Here is a 23,994-nt window from a genome sequence, read left to right as displayed (position 1 = left end):
TGTTTCAACAAAACAACCTAGGTGCTTGCCTATTAGGGCAACCAGACTAAGGTGTAGGTGACCACTGTCCTTATCTTCTTCCTCTCCTCTCAGAAAACATCAGGAAAAGAGAAGACAGTTGAAAAACAGAAGAGACTGCATCCAAATCAGGCCCAAATCTAGCATATAAAGCTCAGTTGTAGTCCAGGCCAACAATGGAGTCTCAGCAGCAGGAACACTGTCAGGGTCTGGGGACAGCACTGGCTCTCAGGGTGGTCTTTAGTCAGGGAAGGGGCCTAGCATACCTTAATAGCCTGGATATGCTCTGGGAGTGAATCAATGAAGAGATCCCCAATGGGCTCCCAAGTAGCTCGGACTCCCTCGGCTTGGGTAAGAGTGGTGCTTAACTCCTCCATTGCCCCTTGGATCTCCAACAGCTGCTCCAGAGTGCGCTCAATGTGACGGTGCTGGTCCACACAGCGGGCTGTCAGCTTCTCCCATAGCTCACTGGCCACCGTTGCCTGCTTCCACACAAAGCGACTAAGATTCTGGATCCGCTGTCTGGGGGAGGTATCTGCAAGGACAAGCAGGAAGCCAGGTCAGGCCAACAGGCAGGAACAGCCCAGGGAAAGACAAAGACAGCCCTTTATAAAAAATGTGTGTGTGTATGCGTGCATGTTTGTGTATATATTCAAACACACACAAATACCTATTTTTCCATGATTGAGTCCTTCTGCACAATCAGAATTTTTTAAAAAAATTAAACTGTTTACTTTGAAATCATTATAGACTCACATGCAGTTGTAAGAAATAATACAGAGATCTCATGTACCCTTTACCCAGTTTCCTCAAATGGTAACATCTTGCAAAACAATATAGTACAGAATCATAACCAGGATATTGATGTTGACACAATCCATGAATTTTGTTTAGGGCTCCCCAGTTTTACTTATATTCATGAGTGTGTGTATACATGCATGTTTAGTTCTATGTGATTTTATCACATGTTGGTTCATGTGTCCACCATTGCAGTCAATAGACCACACTGTTTTTTCTACTTACTGTATCATCTACATACTGTATCATACAGATTTCCTCATATTTTAAAAAAATGGGCAAGGTAAAAAGTGAGTAAAATATTTTAAGAAGTGTGCTGAGGTGAATCATCCAGAGTCCTATTCACATGACCCTGGAAGGTAATGTTGCCTTTGTCTGCAACCCACTTCCATCCAAAGAAGGGAGGCATTTTATGAAGACCCAGCCCAGGAGACATTTGGTATAATATGCCCAGCTTTTCCACCTAGGCTCCTAATTTGTAGATTTCCTCTTCCTCCTCAGACCTCCCCTCAGAAGAAGATTCAGAGCCCCAAAGCCCCAGGCTAACTAGAATTGTTCTGCTCTCTCTTGAGTTCGTCCTACCTGAGGCCCACTGGGCAGCAAACTAAGTACTAGCCCTCTTATTGAAGGGCTAGAAGTAAACTGAGAGGGCAAATGGCATTGATAAAGGGCTCAACTAGTGAAAGGTCTTTCCAGGCTATTCACAGCCCATCTCAGAGGATTCTTTCTGGAGAAGAGGGCTTGTTGGACTACTACTCAGACCTAATCATTATGGATCCCACCCTGCTGCCTTATTTGAATCTAGACCAGAACGACCCTCTCTATCAAGGGAAAGGGCCAGAAGTCACTGGAGTCAGTATCAACGAGCCACAAGTCACTGGAGTCAGTATCAACGAGCCACAATTAATTTTCCTCTCAAAGATCATCATCTAACTTCTTAGCTTTTAAAAACATTTTTATATGCTGGTTGATTACAGCATCACCACATGTCCCTCTATGTGGAATAAAGCAGTGTTTTTAAATGACATACTGCTACTTTTATTCACTGAGTTAGCTCAATTCATTTGACTGTTGTTTTTCTTTTTCATATCTCATTAAAAGGCCACATGTGATGCTCCAGACAGCCACATACAGCTTTGGGCCACACAGTGGTGACTGCTCGAGGCTCTATCCTCTTTGCTTTTTCCTAAACTTTGAATCTTGCTCCCCCCCGCAACTCTGGACTGACTCCTAGAAGAAACTATCCTCCTAGATAACAGCTGAGAAAATGAGTTTGGGGAGGGTTAGGAGGGTGTTTGTTTAGCAGTACATAGCTTAAGAAGAAGGGAGAAGAGCAGAAGACGACCTACCTTTGCTCTCAGAATGAGGTTCCTCTAATTCCTCAAATGGGTGCTGGGACAGGAAGGCCTGAGCCGACTCCAGTACAGAGTAGATATAGGGGCCCCGAGACTTGACTTCTTCCATAAAGGCCTGTGAGATTTAGCAGTATGGTTAACGGGGGGGGGGGGGGAGTCTTTCAATCGCTTTAAATTCTATCCTGCAATTGACAACCTTTTTTCTCCTCGGTGTGACTTGATCCTTTGGCATTATTAGGTATCTTTAGGCTACCCAGCCAAAAAGACATGCAGTCCTTCTTACAGACAGAAGAATAACTCTGACACTGAAAGGTCTAACACGAAATGGGTCTGTCTATGCCATAGGGTAGAGAGAAATGTGGGGATCTTGCTTTTCTGAAAGATCAGAAAGTCCTTTGTAAGGGACTTAGGGAAATCAAACCCAGATGGACAGGATTTATATCAAAATTTTAATTGAACTTTTCACTGAAATATACACAGAGTACACAAATCAAAAGTGTACAGCTCTATGTAATCAGTACTGAGATCAACAAACAGAACTCTACCAGCATCTCCAATGGCCCCCTGGTAGTCCCTCCCAGTCACTGTTCCATCCTTCCCCCTCAGAGGTGACCATGACCCTGACTTGTAAAATCACCGATTAGTTTGACCTATTTCTTTTTAAGGTCTCATTATGTTGCCTAGGCTAGAATCGAACTTCTGGGCTCAAGTGATCCTCCTATCTCAACTTCCTGAGTAGCTGGGACTACAGGTGTGCACCACTGTGCCTGGCTTACTTTTGCCTAATTTTGAACTCTATATGAATGGAATTATATAGTATATACTTCTTTTGTATCTTTTTTTTTTTACTCAACATACTGTCTGTAAGATTCAATTATGCCATGGCACACAGTTATAGTTTATTTTCTTACCATATTGTATTCTATTCTCTACTTGTTTTTAGGAAATGTTGTTATTTTATAACTATAGAGGTAATATACATCTTAGAAATAGTAGAAATTTCAGGAAGGTATGAAGAAGAAAATTAAACAGAATTCCAATTTTATTATCTAGAATTAACCATTGTTAATATTTTGTTAATATCCCTTCCTATGTTGTTATGTGTATATACATGTACACACATCTATATACCTTTTTATATACTTGTGATCCACCTGTACATAGTTTGTATCCTATGTTTCTTTCATTTAGCATTATATTGTGTTCATTTCCCCTTGTCTCCCATTAAAAATCAGAGCAGAGTTTTAAGGGAGGCCAAAATTTGATAGGACTGATAGAAAGGAAAGATTTGATTTAATCCATGATTGCATACAGCCCTTTATTACTTAAGGTGTCAATGCAGAGGTGGGTGTCTGTCTGTGAGGGTATTATAGAAGGGATTCCTTCCCAGCTGACAGGATACACACCACAGCATCCAGGCTTCTAACCTACCGCATGTGTCTCTTTCTCCTGTTGCACCAGGGCCACATCCCCTTGTAGGGGCAGCTGAGCTGACAACTCCTCATCCTTTTGGCTGAGCCAGTCAATAATCTCTTGAAGAGGGAGCTGAAGCTTTCCACTGTGGTCTGAAAAGGCCTCTAGGCGAGCGCTGCACACATGGGTAAGATCAGTAATGTTCAATCTTCTTTTTAAGTGGCAAAACATTGTTTTCCCCAAACAATACTTATACAGAACCTTAATATAGTAAACAGATTCAAAAGGAACTTCTCTAGCTGAAATGAGAGAAGGCCTGGAGCCCTCCCTCTTGCCCACCCACAGAGGTTCCCAAAGCACCTCCACATGGAGTACAGTACTAAAACCAATGGGTAGAACCATCAATGGGGAGGCATTCCAAACTTGAATGGCTTAAAATGCCACTTTGTGGACCCTTAGTTACTTTAGTTGCACGCCAAGCATGAGACCAGGGAAGGTCAGACACTGATCAAGGGCATTAAGGGTGACAGCCATCTGGTTCCCCTCTTGCCCTAGCAAAATTCAAGTCCTGCCAAAGTGCTCAACACACAGGCTCCTCTGAGCCTACCCTGTGAGAAGGAGAGGATGCAGTGGGAAGAAACGGCAAGTTGGGTGGTTGAATGAGGGCACGCACATGTGCAAGGGTACATACGAATATAAACAGCGAAGGGACCCAAAGGATGACAGAAACATTGGCTAGAGATTTGAGATATAGAAGTAGAAAAATCTCTACTGTATAATCATCTCTGTCTACCTCCTTCTGCCCTCCAAATGAACCATTAGCTGAGGTCCAAATGATAGGAAGCTGGAGGTTGGCCAAGGCTGTGTGCAGCCATCGAGCCCATTCCCTTTGGCTGACAATAATAGGTATCTTTATTCATTGCCTCCCTACCACCAAGCTCTTCACCTAAATTATTGATTCAACTAATTCTCATAACAACCTTAAGGGGCAGGCTTTACTATTCCCCAGAGAGGTTAAGTAGTTTGTCAAAGGTCACACAGTTAAAGTCTCTGTTAGAGCTATGATTTTAACCTAGGTTTTTCTGACTCCTGATCCTACATTCTTTCAACTTCTCTACACTGCCTCACCCCCAACCAGAGCCCATCAGGAGTTTGGGCTTTGGTGATGGGGGTAGAGAGGAAAAGTGGCAGATATACACAGAGGGGTAGGGGAAAAAGAACAACTGAGATAGAAATTGCCTTCAAGCTCTTAGTGAGTGGCCCTTACTCTGGGGAGGAATGGATGGTATGATAACTCATGGATGAGAGTGGAGGGCATGGAAGGATGGGAAAGCAAACGGATGAGACCTACCAAGATGGAGGACAGCTATGAGAGGAAGAGGAGGGAGCAATTGTTTCCTTCATTTGCACATCAGCACTTTTAAGTTTAGAAAGCATTTCCACATCTTAACTGAATCTTTGTGAACACACTGTGAGGTAGTTAGGACAAGTATTATTCCTCTACTCATGTTTTTTCTTTAAAAAAAAATGGAAGCTACAATTCTGAGAACTCAAAACAACTTATCCAAGGTGATGCAACTACCTAAAACTGAGGCTCAAATCCAAATCTCCTGACTTCTAATGCAGGGTTCCCAAGTGCCAGAGTAGGAAAGGGAGTAGTGGGTGGTGAGACTAAAGAAAGGCATACTCATAGGCTGAGAGGAGAATGACAAGCTGCAGCAGCAAAAGGAGCCCAATACTGTCCAAGACGATTCCCTAAAGCACCTGTTTCTAGGGGTCAGGCCTTACCGGAGGTTGTGAGACTTCTTTTTGATTTCATTCCAACACAGATTCATGGCTGGTGGTTCTAGGGGTCCGATGGCACCAACAGACCCATTCAACAGCTTTAGGCTTAGGCAGGAAACCCCAGCACCATCCTGAGGAGGCGTAGGGGTGGTAACAGCAGCTCTAACCTGGACAGAAACACAGATATCTCGTGATTCCCAGAGTGAGCCACGTCCAGGTCTGCACCAAGCCAAGGGTGAGACAAGTGTGAACAAGGGGAGAGAAAGGCTGGTTCCAGAGTTCAGAAGTCCCATTCTGTGTGTGCATGTGTGTGTGTGCGTGTGTGCGTGTGCGTGCGTGTGTGCGTGCGTGTGTGCGTGCGTGTGTGCGTGTGTGTGTGTGTGTGTGTGTATGTGTTCAGGGGGCAAGATGAAAAAAGACTCCATTCATTGTCAGTCACACAGAACTGCTGCCTACTATTATTACTCTTAGTATCATGAACTCTGCCAGGACCACTGCCCAGATGGGGATCTGGAAGTACTTGTATTAGGTAAGAAACTGCTCAGAACCGCCTAAACGCGGGGCAACTACAGCATTCCAGGTGAGCTGTTGGCTCATATTTCAGGGTCCCACAGTTTACCCATTGTCCTAAAAATGAAAGCTGAGGGGCTACCTCATAAAGATTCAGAGTGGAAATAGACTGGCCAGAGAGAACTATCAGTAGTAGCTGTCCTACTTCCCAAATGGACTTCAGCCATGATGTCTCCTGCCTCCCTTCCCCGCCTGCACTTCCCACCACAGTCAGGAAGCCTAGACATAGTCCTAAAGAGCACTGCTCATGAAGATGAACAAAGGACTCTGACCAGAGTCAGCAGCCAAGAGGTCAAGCCATAGGGCCTGCCAAAGTCTAGTCTCGGGCCCTCCGGCTCAGAGCCCATCACTTGCTCTCCTGGGCACTGGTAAGGTCCTATGGGGGAACTGTGGGGATTAGGGGAACGGTGGCTATGCAAATGGCCCTAAGGAAGGTAGGTACCTACAGCATGGGGGGCAGGAGCAGGTGGAGGGATGGGGAATTAGAAGAAATCTCAGCTTTGGCTGCTCCAACCTGGCCTAGGGAGACCTACACAGCAGCCTGCCTGCCTGTCTGCCCACTTGCCTTCATTTGGAAAGAAAACAGCCCTGCTAGTTAGTGGCTGAGACTCCCCTCCCCACCAAACCACACTTCCTCCCCACATAAGACTCTCCAGGCAATTAGGAAATCCATCCTCCCATTAAAACCACAGGTCACAGCCACACTGTGAAAGGAAAGTGAGGGGGCACAGCTCAGAACTCCTGCGGCCCCATGCACTGACCCTACCTGTGCTGCCTGGGGAGTCAGTGGCAGGATCCGGCAGCTCCATGATTATCCCTCAGCAGGAATCCAGACCCAGCGAGTGCCTAGTGAGCTGCAGGCAGGCAGAGTCCTGACACACTCTCAGCAAGTCCACTTGTGAGGCAGGTGGAGCTGAGCCAGGCCAAGAGGCGGGGGCTGTCACCCTGTTTGTTTACTGACCCCCCAGGAATCTGGAGGGGGCGGCTATGTCAGGGCCTGGCCAGTGAATCAGAGCTTTGTCCCTGGGGAATTCCGGCTCACTCCCAACTGGGCCTGCCACAAGGGCCAGGATGGCCCTCCCAGGCTGGCAGGGATGGCGGGAGTGGGACTGGGCATTCCATGGTGCTGAGGAGGGGCGTGCAGAGGGTAGCTTCTGTTGATTTATTTTCCCTTTTCACAGAAGACACAAAGAGCTCACTCTGCCTCTAGGCCCACCCCTTCCCTGAGGTGGAGGAAAGGATCAACCACTTTGGTGATAAACTTCTGGTAAGCAATTTCCCCAAGGTCTGGCAGGAGGATGGGCTTGGGAAATAAGCCTAGTCTTCAACTAAGTAAGTCTCCTCAATATGTGTGGCACATCTGGGGAGAGAGCTATGGGATGACAGCATCAGGAAGCCAGGGCAGCAGAATCCATCTGAATTTTATTATCCTTAGATGAGTACAGGGCCCAGGAGATTCACTGGAGCCCACTATGAAAATGAGGGGGTGCTCGACCCTGCCTTTGAGAGGCACAGAGAGGAGTGGTGGCAGAGCCATAGCCCTCAGACCTCTCGATGTACCCTGAGGCCAGAGGGAAATGGATGGTCTATGGGCATCCCCTTGAACCTCTGCAGGGGAAGGAGAGGGAATACAGGAACCCAGCAGTTCCACATAGGGAGCTGGTGCCAGAGAGGCTCTCATGCCCGCCTGTGCTACCCTGGGTGGGGGCTAGAGAAAGCCCCTTCCTATAAGCCACTGGCCCAAGGGGCAGGGCCCCACCTGGAAGTGGCCAATCTTCTCCTTCTCTAGCAGACTCGCCTGGGGAAAGGTTAACATTCACAAGCTGGGCCCCCACCCCTCAGCACTGAGAGAAAATACTTCATTTTTACCAAAAAGGGTTCTGTTCCCATCCTCATTTATCTCCCACAGAGTCTTCTGGGCTTTCCACAGTTCCACATTGTTTCCATGCTGAGGCCCACCTACAGGAATAGTTGGAACAGCTGCCTGACCCTTTCTGGGGGCCTGGAGTGGAGCCAACTGGGGTGGCTGGGGAATGGCAGCAGATGGCAGGCCAAGAGCAGGGGGTAGCTATAGCTCAGGGCCGCAGCTTCACTTGTGCTGGGATAATTGGGCTCAAGCCAGTCTCAGAGTCCTCTGGACTAGGAATGCCCCAGAGTTAGAAATGGTCCCTTTTGACCCAGCCACAACCAAGCTGTCCTGGCTCTGGGGGAAGCACCCAGGATGAGTTGGGCTCTACCCACATTAGCCTTTCATTCCCTCCAGCCTTCTTCTTAGTTTCCTAGACTCCTACCTGGCTCCTGTACTATTCTCCATCTCCCTGTTGTTCCTCTTCTAGTTCCATCACATACTCTCAAGTCCCACCTAGCAGAGCCAGGCACATAATAGGTAAATAACAAATAGCAACTGGCTGGGTACAGTGGCTCACGCCTGTAATCCTAGCACTATGGGAGGCCAAGGCAGGAGGATCACTTGAGGCCAGGAGTTCGAGACCAGACTGAGCAAGTGTGAGACCCTGTCTTTACCAAAAATAGAAAAAATTAGCCTCTATCAAAAGTAGGAAAAATTAGCTGGGTGTGGTGGCATGCATCTGTAGTCCCAGCTACTCAGGAGGCCGAGGCAAGAGGATCGCTTGAGGCCAGGAGTTTGAGACTAGCCTGAGCAAAAGCAAGACCCCCATCTCTACAAAAAAAAAAATAAATACAAAATAAAAACCACAAAAAAACTAAACAGAAAAAATTAGCTGGGCATGGTGGTGCATGCCTGTAGTCCCAGCTATTCAGGAGGCTGAGGAAGGAGGATCGCTTAAGCCTAGGAGTTTGAAGTTGTAGTGAGCTATGTGAGCTATGATAACACTACTGCACTCTAGCCCAGGTGACAGAGACCTTGTCTCAAAAAAAAAAAAAAAGAAAAGAAAAGAAACCCAAACAAAAAAACATAGTAATTGTTTTCTTTCCTTCTCCTGATAAATTGCCTTCTACTTCTGTGGTCAAGATACTTGTTTCTCACACCACTCTCACTGAGGGGCTCTCTACCCATCCCTTGAGCCTTTGAAACAAAGGCCACAGGGAAGGAAAAGAAATTGGACCATAGCAGAAAAGAGAAGTTGGTTCATACTATTCACAATAATAAAATGAGGTCCTCAGGTCCTCCTGCCTAGGTGGTAAAGCTTGGAGGGGGTGGACAATGAGCGGGGAGCAAGCCTTTTGGACGGATTCAGGCTTTTTAATCCCTTGACCCTGTGAAATTCCCACTCTGGGCAAGGAATAGGTTAATGGGAGACTCAAAGTTGATCCTGGCTTTGAGAATACATTAGAGGCAGCAATTCTCTCTGGCTGGATGTGAGAAAATAGCTCAAGAGGACCTGACCCTCATGCCTTTCTGGATCTTGACTTTCTCTCATTATTCTCCCCAAAACAAGCTCCCCAGCACTCACATTCTCCATCCCAACTGCCTTTCTCCCTCCCTACCTCCAACCTGGATATTCAGCTGCTGCCTGCTCCCCTAATAGTGACTCAGCACTGCAGCTTATCTGTGAGACTTCAAGAGACACAGTACTTCTCACACTCCCATAGCCTCTGGAGCCCAGAGCATTGCAGTACAACCCAAAATATGCTTATGTGTCTCCCTTATCCAGTCAACTTTCTCTGGACCTCCCTCATTGTCAGGAAATGGGGATGCCCTCTCTAGATTACTGTCTCTTACACATCCTCTACCCATCTACCTACATACACAGGCAGACACACACCGCCACCACAGAACTCCTAGGGGAGGAGAGAGAGAGGAAAGGCAGGTAGGAAGCTCAGGGAATTCTAAGTGGGGCTGAGCTAGGAGCTGCGAGGAAGATTAGGGACTTAGAGGAAGAGCCGATGTCAGGAGACAGATACATGCAGAATAAGTGAGGTATGCCAAAGAGAAGCCACACAAAGGTCCCGCCTTGTCCTACCTAGACCATGCCCTGAAAGATCACAGTCTTCTAGGGCCTCTCCAGACCTGTAACCCTTATAAAGTTAACATGGAACCAGCCTCCCTCTGCCACAGTGGACCCTTTGGCTTGCCCGGCCCAATGCCCTTCCTTGCCCTGTGCTCCCCATAAAAGGCCTCATGAGTGATAAGTGATGGGCCTGAAGGTTACCTCACACTCTCCAAGTTGTTTCATGTATACAGAGAGTGCCCCTGAGCCTTAGGATGCATGGGCACCCCAAGGACACACAAATCCCTCACCCACTATTTCTCTATAGGTCTTTCTTTTACTATCAGAATCTTACCTGAGGCTGGGGGCAGGTGCTTCGGAGGCTACTGCTGTGATGGAACTGGTCAGTTGCCCGCCACTCATGACATCGTGGGAAGGTATAAGGGCATCCCTGCATGACCATAGGTTGCATCAGAACCAAGGCTCATGGGGGGTGAGGATGGGCAGTGCACCGACTGTTGAGCATTAAGCACCTGGAAGAATATCAAGGAGAGATTTAGAATCAAGACCTAGAAAAGGCCTATGAATCCAGCATCTACCCAGAGGTGCCTTGATCAATTATGCAAATAACTATTCAAAGCTTACTGACCTACCTGGGCCACCATGTACCATAAAAGACTTTATTTAATTATTGATCAAGGAAGTATTTACTGTTGACCTATAGTGCTTTGTGCTAAAGACACAAAGATGAATTGCTATCTGAGATTTCACAGCCTGGAGGTGGGAGTGATGGATAGGGGAGGCAGTCATGTAAGCTGATAATTAAAATGCTTATGTGGCAAATGCTATAATCAAGATTTGACCAAAAGGCTAGGGGAGTACAGAATGGGGGAACAGCTAACTTCACCTGAGAATGTGCACAGATTTCAGAGAGACTTCATTTGAGATGAGTCTCAAAGAATGAGTAGCTGTTTGCCTACATGGAGAAGGTAAGAAAGGGAGAAGGGCATTCTCGGCAGACTGACCCACCTGTGAAAGGTGGACGTCACATAAAGGCATAGCATGTTCAGAGAACAGTGAGTTCAGTATGGCTAGAGTTTAAAAGGGATAGAGGTGAAAAAGACATGGGGCCTACCCCTGAGCAGTTCATATACAGAAAGAACAAACATGGGGAAAATAAAGGCCATAAAGCATTATTTGCATTAATAATAGAAGTATTTACAGGCTAGAATAAAGAGACAGATGAGGGAAAGGTGAGTTTTATCTGGTCATGTCAAGAAAAGTGTCCCTAGAGGAAATGTGCTTGAAGTGAGTCATGAAAGAGAAATAGGATTGTCATCAGGCAGAGAAGATAAAACAAAAAAGAACATTCCAAACAGCACGAAAATAAAAAATAAAACGTGTTTGGCGTGACCAGAGTACAAGGTAGGTGCCTTGTTGGGAGTAACAGATGAGGCTGGAAAATGAGGCTGTGGCCAGATTGGGCCATGCCTTGAATGACAAGCAGAGGCTTTATCTTGTAGATAGTGGGGAGGCACTGAAGATTTTAAGTAAAGGAGTGACATGACCACATTTGCATTTTAGAAAGAGCCTTCTGCCTGCCTTGTGGAGTGATTCTCCCAGGGGAAGAACCCATTGAGAAGCTGTTATAATAGGCAGACAGTTGCAGTGAGGATGGAGCAGACAGCATAGTTTTGAGGTACACTGGAGAGGTAAAATATTAATATATTGGGCTTGGTGATCAATTGGATGTGAAGGGAGAGGGAAATGAAGGAGTCAAAAGTTTCTAATTTGGGAGCTGGGTAGACAATGTTGCCAACAGCAAGAAAGGAAAGAAAGGAGAAAGAATAAATTTGGTGTGGTAGGGGGTGAGGGCAGTGTTACATAATAAGCTATGCTTGAGACATATTCGGCTTTGGATGTTAGGAGCTAAGCTTAGAAAGGAGAGATAGGAGCAAAAATTTTAGATGTATAAACCAATTAACAGTTAGTGAATGTACATAAATGTGATGAGAATGGGTTGCAAAGACTATGTTTTGCAAATGATAAAGGTGATCTTTTTCAGTGCTGGGCAAATACACGCAAACCCTGATCCAAAGGGCAGGAACTGAGCATCTTTACTTCCTGATGCTGATGATTAAATAGCTACCATTTTAAGACTCTATTCCAGTGGTTCCCAACATTTTAGGTATAAGGGCCCTTTTTTAAGATTAAAAAAAAATTTCACTTCACCCACTCACACCCACAATAGTAGCTGTACTTTTAGAACTTACAGAGTGAGAAAAACATTTATACATTTAAAGATCTGTGGACTCTGCATTAAGTACCCTCACCTCCTCCTCAGAGGTACATGGTCCAAAAATTGGGGACTATTATAGGTAACAATGGTGCAAGAGTTTGTGGTTTGAAGGATATTTTGTTGTAGTTAAAGTCCCTAGAGATTACACAGCTACATAGCTCCCCATCCCCAGAGATTCCCCAAAGAATGGCTGAAAAGATGGCTCCTCTGTGATTGAACACCATAAAAGAATTAATGACTCAGATAAAAAATAAAGTATTGCTATGGACATGTTATAAGCATAAAGGCTACAAAAGTCTTGCTTTCAGACCTCTTTTTATGTTAACGTTTTTATTTTTGCTGATTACATAAGCAATGCATGTTCTCTACAGAAAAACTGGGAAATAAAAAAAATCATACGGATGAAAATAAATATAATCTGTACTTTTACCACCCAGAGATAACCATTAGTAACAGGTGTGAAGCCTTACAGTTTTTCTATGAAAAAATATATATCTACTTTTAAAACAAAATTGTCATCATATGCTATGTATCATTTTGTATCCTGCTTTTTGTACTTGCCATTCTATCATGGTTATTTTCGAATGTCATTAGCTATTCCTCTTAAACATGATTTCTACCAGCTGCATTGGTGGTACTGCACTGCGGTTGAGGCTATGGGCTTTGGTGTCAGACAAACCTAGAGTCAAATCCACACTCTTCAATCTATTAGCAGTGTGGCCTGGGACAAGTTAACCTCTCTGAGCCACAATGTCCTCATAGAATTATTCTAATGAGTAAAATGAATAATGTACTTAAATAACTTAGCACTGTGTCTCGTAATAGTACATGGCTCAATAAGTGTTAAGTATAATGACTGTTGTATAGTATTCTACTGAATGGATATACCATAATTTATTTTAACAGTTAGACATATTTATAGTTCTTCTGTTTTATAAATAAGACTGCAATGAACATCCTTGTGCATATTTGTGATTCTTTCCTTAGGATAATTGGCTAGAAGAGGGAATTCCTGGATCAGAGGGTATGGAACCAATTTAAGGAATATGATACATATTTATAACTTGCTCTAGAAAATGTTATATCACTTTAGACTATCATCAGCAATATATGAGAAGTGCCAGTTTCCAAGCACACTTGCCAAAAGTGTGTATTGTTATTTTATTTGCCAACTTTGTGAGTGAAAATGGCATCTAGAGTATTACTCTGCATTTCCTTAAATAGTAGAGATATTTAGCTTTTCCCCCACTTTTTTTTTTTTTTTGAGACAGAGTCTCACTTTGTTGCCCCGGCTAGAGTGCTATCGCATCAGCCTAGTTAACAGCAACCTCAAACTTCTGGGCTCAAGCAATCCTCCTGCCTCAGCCTCCCAAATAGCTGGGACTACAAGGCATGCACCACCATGCCTGGTTAATTTTTTCTATATATATTCTAGTTGGTCAATTAATTTCTTTCTATTTTTTTTAGTAGAGACAGGGTCTCACTCTTGCTCAGGCTGGTTTCGAACTCCTGACCTTGAGCGATCTGCCTGCCTCGGCCTCCCAGAGTGCTAGGATTATAGGTGTGAGCCACCACGCCCAGCCTTCCCCCACATTTTTAACAGCTATTTGTCTTCCTTCTTTCATGAACTCTCTCTTTTTTCCTCTTTTGAGATTCACTTCTCTCCAGATTAACTTCTTTCCTTCTTATTCCTCTACTGACCTGATGCCAGGTCGATGCTTCACAAAACAAACTAAGAAAAACCCAGGAAATAGAGAATTCAGACCTTCTAATCCTGACACAGGCAGAAAAGGACCTAACATGACAGACCTATCCTCTCCTATTTTCAGACTTTGCCCCTGACTGTGACCTCAAGTGATTTGACCTCTCTAGGCCTTGCTTTGCTAATCTGTCAAATGTTAAAGAGTTGCCATGCTTCAAAACACTATCATTCCCTGTATTTGTATAGCATGCTTTTGTAGTCTGTTGTGCTATCTTTCATAATCCTCACCACAACCTGGTAAGGTTATCCCACCCAGAATTATGATCCCATATAACAGATGAAGGCACTGTTAATTCACAATTGCAAAGACATGGATTCAACCTAAGTGCCAACCATTGATGAGTGTACACATACACACACACACACACACACACACACACACACACACACCATGGAATACGACTCAGCCATAACAAAGAATGAAATTATGCCTTTTGTAGCAACTTGGATAGAACTAGAGGCCATTATCCTAACTGAAGTAACTCAGGAATGGAAAACCAAACACCAGATTTTCGCTTATAATTGAGAGCTAAACAATGAGTATGCAGGGATGTACAGAGTGGTATAATGGACCTTGGAGAATCAAAAAGGGGAAGGGTGAGTAGGAGGGGGTGAGAGATGAAAAAATAACCCATCAGGCACAATGTACACTATATGGGTGATGAGTACACTAAAAGCCCAGGCTTCATCATTACACAATTCATCTATATAACAAAAGACCACTTGTACCCCTAAATCTATTGAAATAAAAAACAAACAAACAAACAGATGAAGGTGCTGAGGCACAAGTGAACCTGAGCCTCCTCATTCCTGGGCCAGTGTTCTTTATTATACACAAAGATTCTGCCTCTCTATCTCTATCCTGCCCCAAATCACTACCTGCACATACTGATTCTTTTCCAATTCCTCCTTTTAATTAGCAGAGGATATGAAGGATTGGAGATGAATCAGACTTGGTCCCCAACTGGTCAGATGTAGGAAATAAGATATATAACAAAAAATAAAATTTAAGGGAGAAAATGATTCATACCCTATGTGAGTATTATGGTTTGAATATTTGTCCCCTCCAAAACTCATGTTGAAATCTAATCCCCAAAGTGATAGTATTGACAGGTGGGGCCTTTAAGAGGTGACTGGTTCATGAGTGTTTTGCTCTCATGAATGGATTAATCCATTCATAAATTAATGAATTAATGGGCTATCATGGGAGAGGAACAAATGGCTGGCTAAGAGGAGGAAAACAGACCTGAGCTAGTATGTTAGCATGCTCAGCCCCCTTGCTGTGTCATACCCTGCACGGCCACAGGACTATTCAGAGAGTTTCTACCGGCAAGAAGGCTCCCACCAGATGTGGCCCCTTAACCTTTTCAGCTTCCATAACTATAAGAAATAAATTCCACTCAGCCCGAAGAATCTTATAAAAAAAAAAAAAAAGAAAAAAAGAAAAAAAAAGAAATTCCTCTTCTTATAAATTATCCAGTTTCAGACATTCTGTTATAAGCAACAGAAAACAGACTAAGACAGTGGGACACAGAAATCATGCTATAAGAAGTCACAGAGGAGGAAGTAGTCACTTCTCTTTGGAGGGATTTAGAATGTATTTATGCAAGAGATGCTTTTGAGCTAAGGTGAGAGGGAAGATTTGGACACATGGAGTAGTGTAGAGGATGCTTTTTTGGGTAGAAATAACTCTTCTGTGCTCTCCCATAGGATCCAGCTAAGCTGTGGGTTTTTGCCACTAGGAATATTCTTTTCCTGGTTCTAGAAGCCATACACATGCCCTTCCTGGAGGATTTGTGAGAAGACATTGTTTCTCTTGGGCAGAGATAAAAAAGCTTTAAAAACAACATGGAAAATATCAGAATTCCAGCATGAAAGCAAGATTGTTGGCTCATGGAGGACAAGGTCCATGCCTGGTATTTCTTTATATTCCACATATTTTTTAACACAGTGCTAGGCACCCAGAAATTGGAGATGTCTAGGAACCTATGCTACTTACATTTCAGTGAAATAATGTAAAATGATGTACATATAATGTTAGCAAGGCTTGAAGTGGCAAAAAATTGCAAGCAAATTAAATATCCATTACTAGGGGACTAGTGGAATAATGATGTATCTATACAACAGAATTCTATACAGCTATTTAAAAAAGAATTAAGAACTCTTTATGTGTCGATGTGGAATGATCTCTTAAGATATGTTTTAAGTAAAAAGAAAAAAGAAAAACCATCAAGGTGGTATTAAATTGGAACTAACTGATGAGCACACATGTGCATAGAGGGAAGTAAATTTTAAAAGAAAGGCAAGCAGGGGGAGTGGGGAAGAAGGGATGAGCAAAAACCTACCTAATGGGAACAATGAACACTCTGGGTGACGGGCACTTCTAACCCTGACTCAAACATTACAAAAGTGATCTGTGTAACCAAAAACATTTGTACTCCCATAACACTTTGAAATTAAAAAATAAAAAAATATGTGCTTATATATGCAACAAAATGTCTTTGGAAGTATACAAAAGAACCTGTTACCATTGGAGAAGGGAACGGAGTGGCTACTAGACAGAGGGGAATAAATTCTCTTCATTCCTTTGGGATTTTCCACTAGTTTCTCCCTTTTTAAAGAAAAATGAGAAATATACTTACCAAAAAAGCACATAAAGCATGTATGTAAAGTATATTAAATTATAACAAAAAATCCCCATATAATTACTGCCCAGGTCAAGAAATAGAATTATTACTCATGCCACAAAAGCCCCATGTTGCCAATAGGAGATACAGTTTTTTATTGAATATTCTTTTGTACTTTTTGAATTTTGAACCATGTGAACATATTACCTATTTAATAACAGCTACTAGCTGGGCGTGGTGGCTCACGCATGTAATCCTAGAACTCTGGGAGGCCAAGGTGGGAGGACTGCTTAATCTCAGCAATTTAAAACCAGCCTGAGCAAGAGCAAGACTCCATCTCTACTAAAAATAGAAAAATTAGCTGGGTGTCGTGGCACATGCCTGTAGTCCCAGTAATCCCAGCTACTCGAGAGGCTGAGGCAGGAGGATCACTTTAGCCCAGGAGTTTGAGGTTGCAGTGATCTATGATGATGCTACTGCACTCTACCCAGGGTGACGGAGCGAGACTGTGTCTCAAAAAATAAATAATAATAACGGCTACTTCCTCCCTCTTTCCCCACTCTCCACCAAAACACCACAAAGGTCTTCAACTGTTTTATGGAAAGATTGATGTGGCAGCTTTTTCCTAGGCAAATAAATAATAACAGTTAAAACTTACTGTATTCCATGTTTTATATATATTAACTAAACAGTTATATAATTAACTCATTTAATCCTCATCACAACACTATAAAGTAGTTACTATTGTTATCTTCATTGCGTGGATAAGAAAATGGAAGCATAGAAGCAGTAAGTAACTTGCACAGAATCATTCTGAGAACACATGGTGAGGAGCTGGGGTTTGTACCCAGGTAGTTGTATCCCACAATACAAGTTCTTTACCATTATACTATGATGTCTCTGTAAATTCTAAAACCCAGGCTCTGAGGCATTATAATCGCTGACTCCTAGCAAGTAGAGATTTTTGAGTATGGGCCACCAAGTGGGAGCCGAAGCATTGACTCAGTTATGACACTACCCAGGCAAAGACACAAGCAATTAAGAACAAACAGGATGCAGTGAGTCTGGAGTCTGGGGAAGCACCAGGCCAGCAAACCCTGCAAAGCACTTAAATGACCTTTCTAGGGCATCTGAGAAGTAACATTCTGGTCAGATCTCCTAGTTTGAGCTCAGAAGCTTCCTCAGTGTCTAGAGCTCAATAAATATTTTTTGAATGAATGAATAAGCTCTTTCCACCTAAAAACTGGAGGAGTCTAGGAATCTATGCTACAGAAAGACTTACAGAAGCGGACAAGGACGTCAACTGCAGTATTGTTTGCAATGGCAAAAATCTGCAATTGACTCAAATGTGCACCAATAGGGGACTGATGAGTAGACTATGTCAGAGAGGCAGCAAAGCATGATTGTTAAGGGCAGGGGCTCTGAGCCAGGACACTCTAGTTTGCATCCTGGCTTTGCCTCTTATCAGCACAGATTTGGACAAGCTCCCTAACCTTACTGTGTTTCAGTCCCCACATCTGTAAAACAGAGATAGCAAAGACGTACCTCATAGCCTTGTTGCAAGGAATTAATTCATAGTTTCTGGCATTTAGTAAATACTCAAATGTTATCTATTACGATAGCTATTCATGCAATGGAATATTATGTGGCTGTTAAAAAGAAAGAGGTAGATCTATATGCACTGATTTGAACAGATGTCAAAGATATATATTTTAGGTAAAAGAAAACAAGTGTCAGAATAGTATTTCTAGTAGAACTCCAATTTTGTAAACAAATTTAAAAAATCTATATGTGTGCATGTGCGGTAAGAAAGCTTGGACATTTTTTGTTCATCAATACTACTTCTGAAGAGTTGTATGAGGAGGTTTCTCCTTTTTACTTTATATTCTTTGCCTTTTTAAAATATAACAAGCATTTATTATTCCTGGGAGGGAAATCAAGAATTAGGGAAGACTTCTAAGATGGAGAAATTCTAGAAAGAACAGGGCAGTGGGAAGGAAAGCCTCTTCCCATGGGGTATGGATTCCTCTCCCCAATCCAGAGTGATACTGCAGGACACTCTCCCTCTCACAGCACTGCTTTTCTACCTGACGGCATGGCAGTAAGAGAGAGGAAACACACATTTCATTGGTACCAAACTTTGTTATATGCTCCTAAAATAATTCCTGCAATGTAGCCAAAAACCAAAGTTCCTTTTCAGATGTACCTCACTTAATGAATAAATCATAGAAACTCAGAATGTCAAGCTAAAAAGGATCTACGAGATCATCTAGGCCAACCCCCTCATTTACAAATGGAAACAAGGAAATGTATTCCTGAGAAGTTAGCTGTCAAGCAATTTTGAGAAATAAAATTTATTTTCCACTGAAAAAACCAGAGATGCATGCCCATGGAGGAGAATTTTATTCTAAGAGCCAATTAATGCAATAAGTCTAAAACTTTTATACACTGCTGGTGGGAGTGTAAGTTAGCAAACCATTTTGGAGAGCAATTTGACAATATCTCCCAAAGGTAGCGATGCACACGCCCTGGGGGGCGGGGGACAATTCTACCGCAGATATCTACCCAATAGAAATAGTCACCAGGCCGGGCGCGGTGGCTCACGCCTGTAATCCTAGCTCTTGGGAGGCCGAGGCGGGCGGATTGCTCAAGGTCAGGAGTTCAAAACCAGCCTGAGCAAGAGCGAGACCCCGTCTCTACTATAAATAGAAAGAAATTAATTGGCCAACTGATATATATATGTAAAAAATTAGCTGGGCATGGTGGCGCATGCCTGTAGTCCCAGCTACTCGGGAGGCTGAGGCAGAAGGATCGCTGGAGCCCAGGAGTTTGAGGTTGCTGTGAGCTAGGCTGACGCCATGGCACTCACTCTAGCCTGGGCAACAAAGCGAGACTCTGTCTCAAAAAAAAAAAAAAAAAAAAAAAAAAAAAAAGAAATAGTCACCAAATAATATCTACAAGAGAATGATCAGAATAGCCTAACTGTGATAGCTCAAAACTAAAAATAGTCTAAATGTCCGTCAACAGCAGAATGGATAAAGTGCGGTGTATTCATTAAATAGATATATAATAGTGAAAAAAATGAGTGAACCAGAGCCACATGTTACAACATGGATACATTTCACAAATATAACATTGAACAGAAAAAGCAAGTTGCAGAAGAATACATGTAATATACTATTGATATAAACTTTTTTTTTTTTTTTTTTCTTTTTGAGACAGAGTCTCGCTTTGTTGCCCAGGCTAGAGTGAGTGCCGTGGCGTCAGCCTAGCTCACAGCAACCTCAAACTCCTGGGCTCGAGTGATCCTTCTGCCTCAGCCTCCCGGGTAGCTGGGACTACAGGCATGCGCCACCATGCCCGGCTAATTTTTTATATATATATCAGTTGGCCAATTAATTTCTTTCTATTTATAGTAGAGACGGGGTCTCACTCTTGCTCAGGCTGGTTTCGAACTCCTGACCTTGAGCAATCCGCCCGCCTCGGCCTCCCAAGAGCTAGGATTACAGGCGTGAGCCACAGCGCCCGGCCTGACATAAACTTTTAAAACATCTAAAGCAGTAGTACTTAAGGTCAGGTGATCAGAAAAAGAAAAAAAAAAGAACAAGACAAAAATATATAAAGCAGTAGTGTATGTTGTTTAAAGACCTATACACATGCTGTAAAAAGATAAATAAATACATGGGAATAATAAACACTAAATCCAGGATAGTGGTTACTTCAGAGGGAGGGAAGGAGCTTTAATCACAGGAAGATAGACAGAGGGTTTCAACTCTAGTGGTGATGTTTCCTTCTTAAGCTGGGCAGTGAGTACCCTGATTTTCACTATGTTATTCTTTATACCTTTTTGAATATACAAAATATTTAATAACAAATTATTTAAAATAATGCAATAAATCCCATGCTGAAAGGAAAGTTGATATTTTTTGTATATAACAAAATACTAAATAAAATATATTAAATATAAATGTTACACTCGAAATTAAAGGATTAGTCCTTAAATCTGCTTTATTTTCCAGAAACTAGTTTCACAGGAGGGAATCTGCTAGAAAAGCAGTAGTTGGGTACAGTGGGCTGGGAATCAGGAGAAAATCCCAGATACTCATCAGTTATGGGAAAGAGAACAATTTGATTAACCTCTTAGGTTTTTCATGTTTAAAAATGCAACGTTGGGCTAGATTATTTCACAAGTTTTATCCATGTACCTATTTCTTCTCTTTCTCTCTCTCTTTCTTCCTTCCTTCCTTCCTTCCTTCCTTCCTTCCTTCCTTCCTTCCTTCCTTCCTTCCTTCCTTCCTTCCTTCCTTCCTTCCTTCTTTCTTTCTTTCTTTCTTTCTTTCTTTCTTTCTTTCTTTCTTTCTTTCTCTCTCTTTCTCTCTTTCTTTCTTTCTTTCTTTCTTTTAGCAGCAATTCCCCAAACCACATCTGTAAGATGCTAAAGTGTTTTCCATATAGAAAATTGTTCCCTGGTCAAATCTGTTTGGGATATACTGGACTAAACAACATTAAATAGATTTATTTACAGCAGTATTTCTCAGAGCCTTTAATATGCTTTATATACATTGTGATTCTCGAAGAGGAGAATTCAGTTAAGAAGCATTTCCAAAATATTATCGGACCATAGAATGCATGCACACACACTCCACCCTTATTTTAAAACAGAATACATTAACATTCTCTCAGAACAGTGTTCTATAAAACATTGATTTCATAAATGCTGTCCTAGAAGGATTTATCTTGCTTGCTATTTTAGTTGCTGATGTATGTTTAGAATCCTTTGTAAGGGAGGAATGTAGTTTCATAGTATAATTTCCACTGAGTGGGTTTCCTCTGAGTGAGTATCCCTGAGAAGTTTTGAAGGTTATCATCTCAGGCTTCATTAATGAGACCCCATCCTGGTTGGCATTGCTACAGATCCAACATCAGAAACTTCTGAGTATCTATGGTTAGGAGGGCAGCATCCCAGATATACTGTCCTTATCTGGCTTGGGGCCTTTGCTAAGTTTGCTACTTCAAGCCATGCTCCCATCCTCTAGATGATGGCAGAGTTGAAGGATGATCTGATCTAGAGCTCAGAGCTACTTAGCTGGGGCTGAATGCCTGGAAGTACAAGTCTCACAGGAAGAGGAGCTCTTTCCATGTGCCTTCATCCCCCAGTGCTAGTTTTCAGGAAGCAAGACTACAGGGCAGAGACCTATCCACCCAGGGAAAGAAGGGATTAGTCTTCTTTCAGGGAGAGGACACTTAACACTTCCACTTCCACCACTGCATTTTCAGGGGGGTTTCCTTAGAAAGCCCTGAGATTCTCTGGAACACTCTTCCCACCCAAACCTTAGAGGGCAAACTTCCTGAGGCTTGTGGCTCCCATGGGGCCTTTTAAAAGGTGATTTACTTGAGGGCCTTTAATCTAGAAACAAGGATTCCTTTGGGAAAGTCAGGAGTTAAGATGAACTAGACATAGAGCTTTTTAAAGGCTTTTGTTCCTTTGAACAATCAAAAAGAAAACATAAAAGTACATTCTTTTCCGGACAGCATGCACCATGCTCTCAATGGAAGCTGGCAGCAGCTGCTGCTGGCGTCCTTTCTCCTTTACCCCACACCACCCCACCCCAGCCCTGCCACCTGCTTGAACCCAACACCACGAGGCCCGGCTCAACCTGCCTACCAAAGGAAGGATAAACCTTAACTACCCATACTGTCTCAGGCCCACTTACCAGGCTGGGGGGCTTGGCCTGATGCTGGCAAAGGCAGTGAGAGCAGGAGATGGGGTGTTGTACTCCAGGAGAAGTAAGCCCTATTTCAAACTGCTCCAAGCTATCCTCTCAAGAGTAGAGAGATGCCTCCTGATTACTGGGGGTAGAAAGGAAACCAGGAGAGAAAACAAGGAGGAAAAATGTAACAGGGAAAACAAGGGAGCCAGGAAGTAAATGCAGAAATTAGATGAGCCCTTCAGCCCCAGGTTCTTAGGTCAGAGCCTGGTTTACTTCTGGGAAGAACTCCTGTGTCCTGTCTGCTGGCCAGAATACTCATGAGTTCAGAGAACCTGCTCTAAGGTCCCGTGTTTCCTCTCTCCTCCCTTTTCAGCCAGTGCTTTCTACACACCTTTCCTTCCCTCCTGCCAGGAAATCTACCCTTGGACAAAAAGCATGTCATTGAGAGTCTAAAATAAATAAGTAAATACTCCTCTCTTCTCAAAGAAGCAAACCGTAGACCTTCCTCTTATGCATTTTTAGACCATATTTACCCAAATTAGCTTGAGTTTCTATTCCTGGGCATCTTTTATTCTTTATGAATCCAAGCAGTGGCTACTTCATTGTGAGCATTTTTTAATGCAAGTTTTCCCCCAAAGGCACATGCAGGCAGGCAGGCAGGCAGGCAGGCACGCGTGCTCTCTCTCTCTCTCTCTCTCTCACACACACACACACACACACACTCTCTCTCTCTCTCTCTCTCTCTCTCTCAGTACCTCTGGAGCTTCCCTTCCTTCAGTCATTTCCCCTCAGCCAGCTGAACAAGGGCGAGGCTTGGAAATAATTTATCTATGGCCTACCTTCTGATTCCGTCAGGTCTGAGAAGCAGGCGGCAGCTGGAAGCTGGGAAGCTGGGGCTGGGCTGCCTCTGTGAATCAGCAAAGAAGTCCCGGAGACAGGGATGCCGACAGCTGCTGTATGCACACTCTCCCTCTGTCTCTCCCACCTCCCTGCCCTCCTTCTCCTTCTCTTCCTCCTCCCCTCTCAGCTCCGTGTTGCTATGCAATCATATCGCCAGGACTAACAGCATCACTCCGACCTCAGGCAAAGATACCCTTGACTGGGCAGAAGCAGAAAGAGCAAGGACAGTTTTGTAAAACTACCAGAGACGTGGCGGCTCTTGGAGATTTCAATTCATTAGAAGCAGAAGAGGAAAGCGGAAGAGCCTGACAGGCAGAGGGAGAGATGGGGGGGAGAAGGGGAGAGGCTTCCACTGGGGAGGAGGAGACAAAAGAGCCCCGAGATCAATACAAGCTGCTGAGCTGAGCAAGGAGCCTGGGCCTCAACTTACACAGTTCTAGCCCAGAGCCAAAACAAACTTTGGAGCCAGCAGCTGGCAGGGGCCCCTTGGTAGCCAGTCCAGGATTCAGTTTCTGTGTTAGGGGTTGAAACACTGTGCTCTAGAATTGTCACTGGTACTCAAGGTACCAGTCTTGGGCACAGGCAGTCTGCCAGTTAACCCTAAGTCCCACCTTCAGCCCCTCTTAGGTTTTATATGTAAAAAAAGCCTCAACGAATGGGGGAAACAAAATGGACCTTGAATGATTTGAGAAAATCCAGCTCCTCCATGCCTCCCCTCAATGACTCCTCAGTCACCCTCCTGCTCTTGTCCATACCAGCTCTTACTCTTTTAATCATCGCTCTTGTTAAAGAAAAGAAGATACAAGCTTCAAACACCCTGAGAGACTTGAGAGAAGCCATTGACG

At 43.5% G+C, this 23,994-nt stretch overlaps 1 protein-coding gene across 3 annotated transcripts in view; it reads right to left on the bottom strand.

Annotated features, from left to right (window-relative positions):
* DRP2 (dystrophin related protein 2) overlaps positions 1 to 23,484 on the bottom strand; it is a 46,912-nt gene extending 23,428 nt beyond the window's left edge. For all 3 annotated transcript variants that reach the window (XM_012767409.3, XM_020285015.2, XM_020285016.2), the window contains exons 1-6: positions 23,089 to 23,484; positions 10,206 to 10,383; positions 5,373 to 5,536; positions 3,603 to 3,759; positions 2,166 to 2,286; positions 285 to 553 (exon numbers count right to left, since the gene is read on the bottom strand). In XM_012767409.3, the coding sequence (XP_012622863.2) occupies positions 285 to 553; positions 2,166 to 2,286; positions 3,603 to 3,759; positions 5,373 to 5,536; positions 10,206 to 10,322 (828 nt within the window). In that variant the 5' untranslated portion in view covers positions 10,323 to 10,383; positions 23,089 to 23,484. The remainder of the gene's footprint in view (positions 1 to 284; positions 554 to 2,165; positions 2,287 to 3,602; positions 3,760 to 5,372; positions 5,537 to 10,205; positions 10,384 to 23,088) is intronic.
* Positions 23,485 to 23,994: the final 510 nt, after the last annotated feature.

This window comes from Microcebus murinus, chromosome X, assembly GCF_040939455.1.
Source record: "Microcebus murinus isolate Inina chromosome X, M.murinus_Inina_mat1.0, whole genome shotgun sequence".
Lineage (NCBI taxonomy): Eukaryota > Metazoa > Chordata > Mammalia > Primates > Cheirogaleidae > Microcebus > Microcebus murinus.
This window is presented reverse-complemented; position numbering and strand designations above follow the sequence as displayed.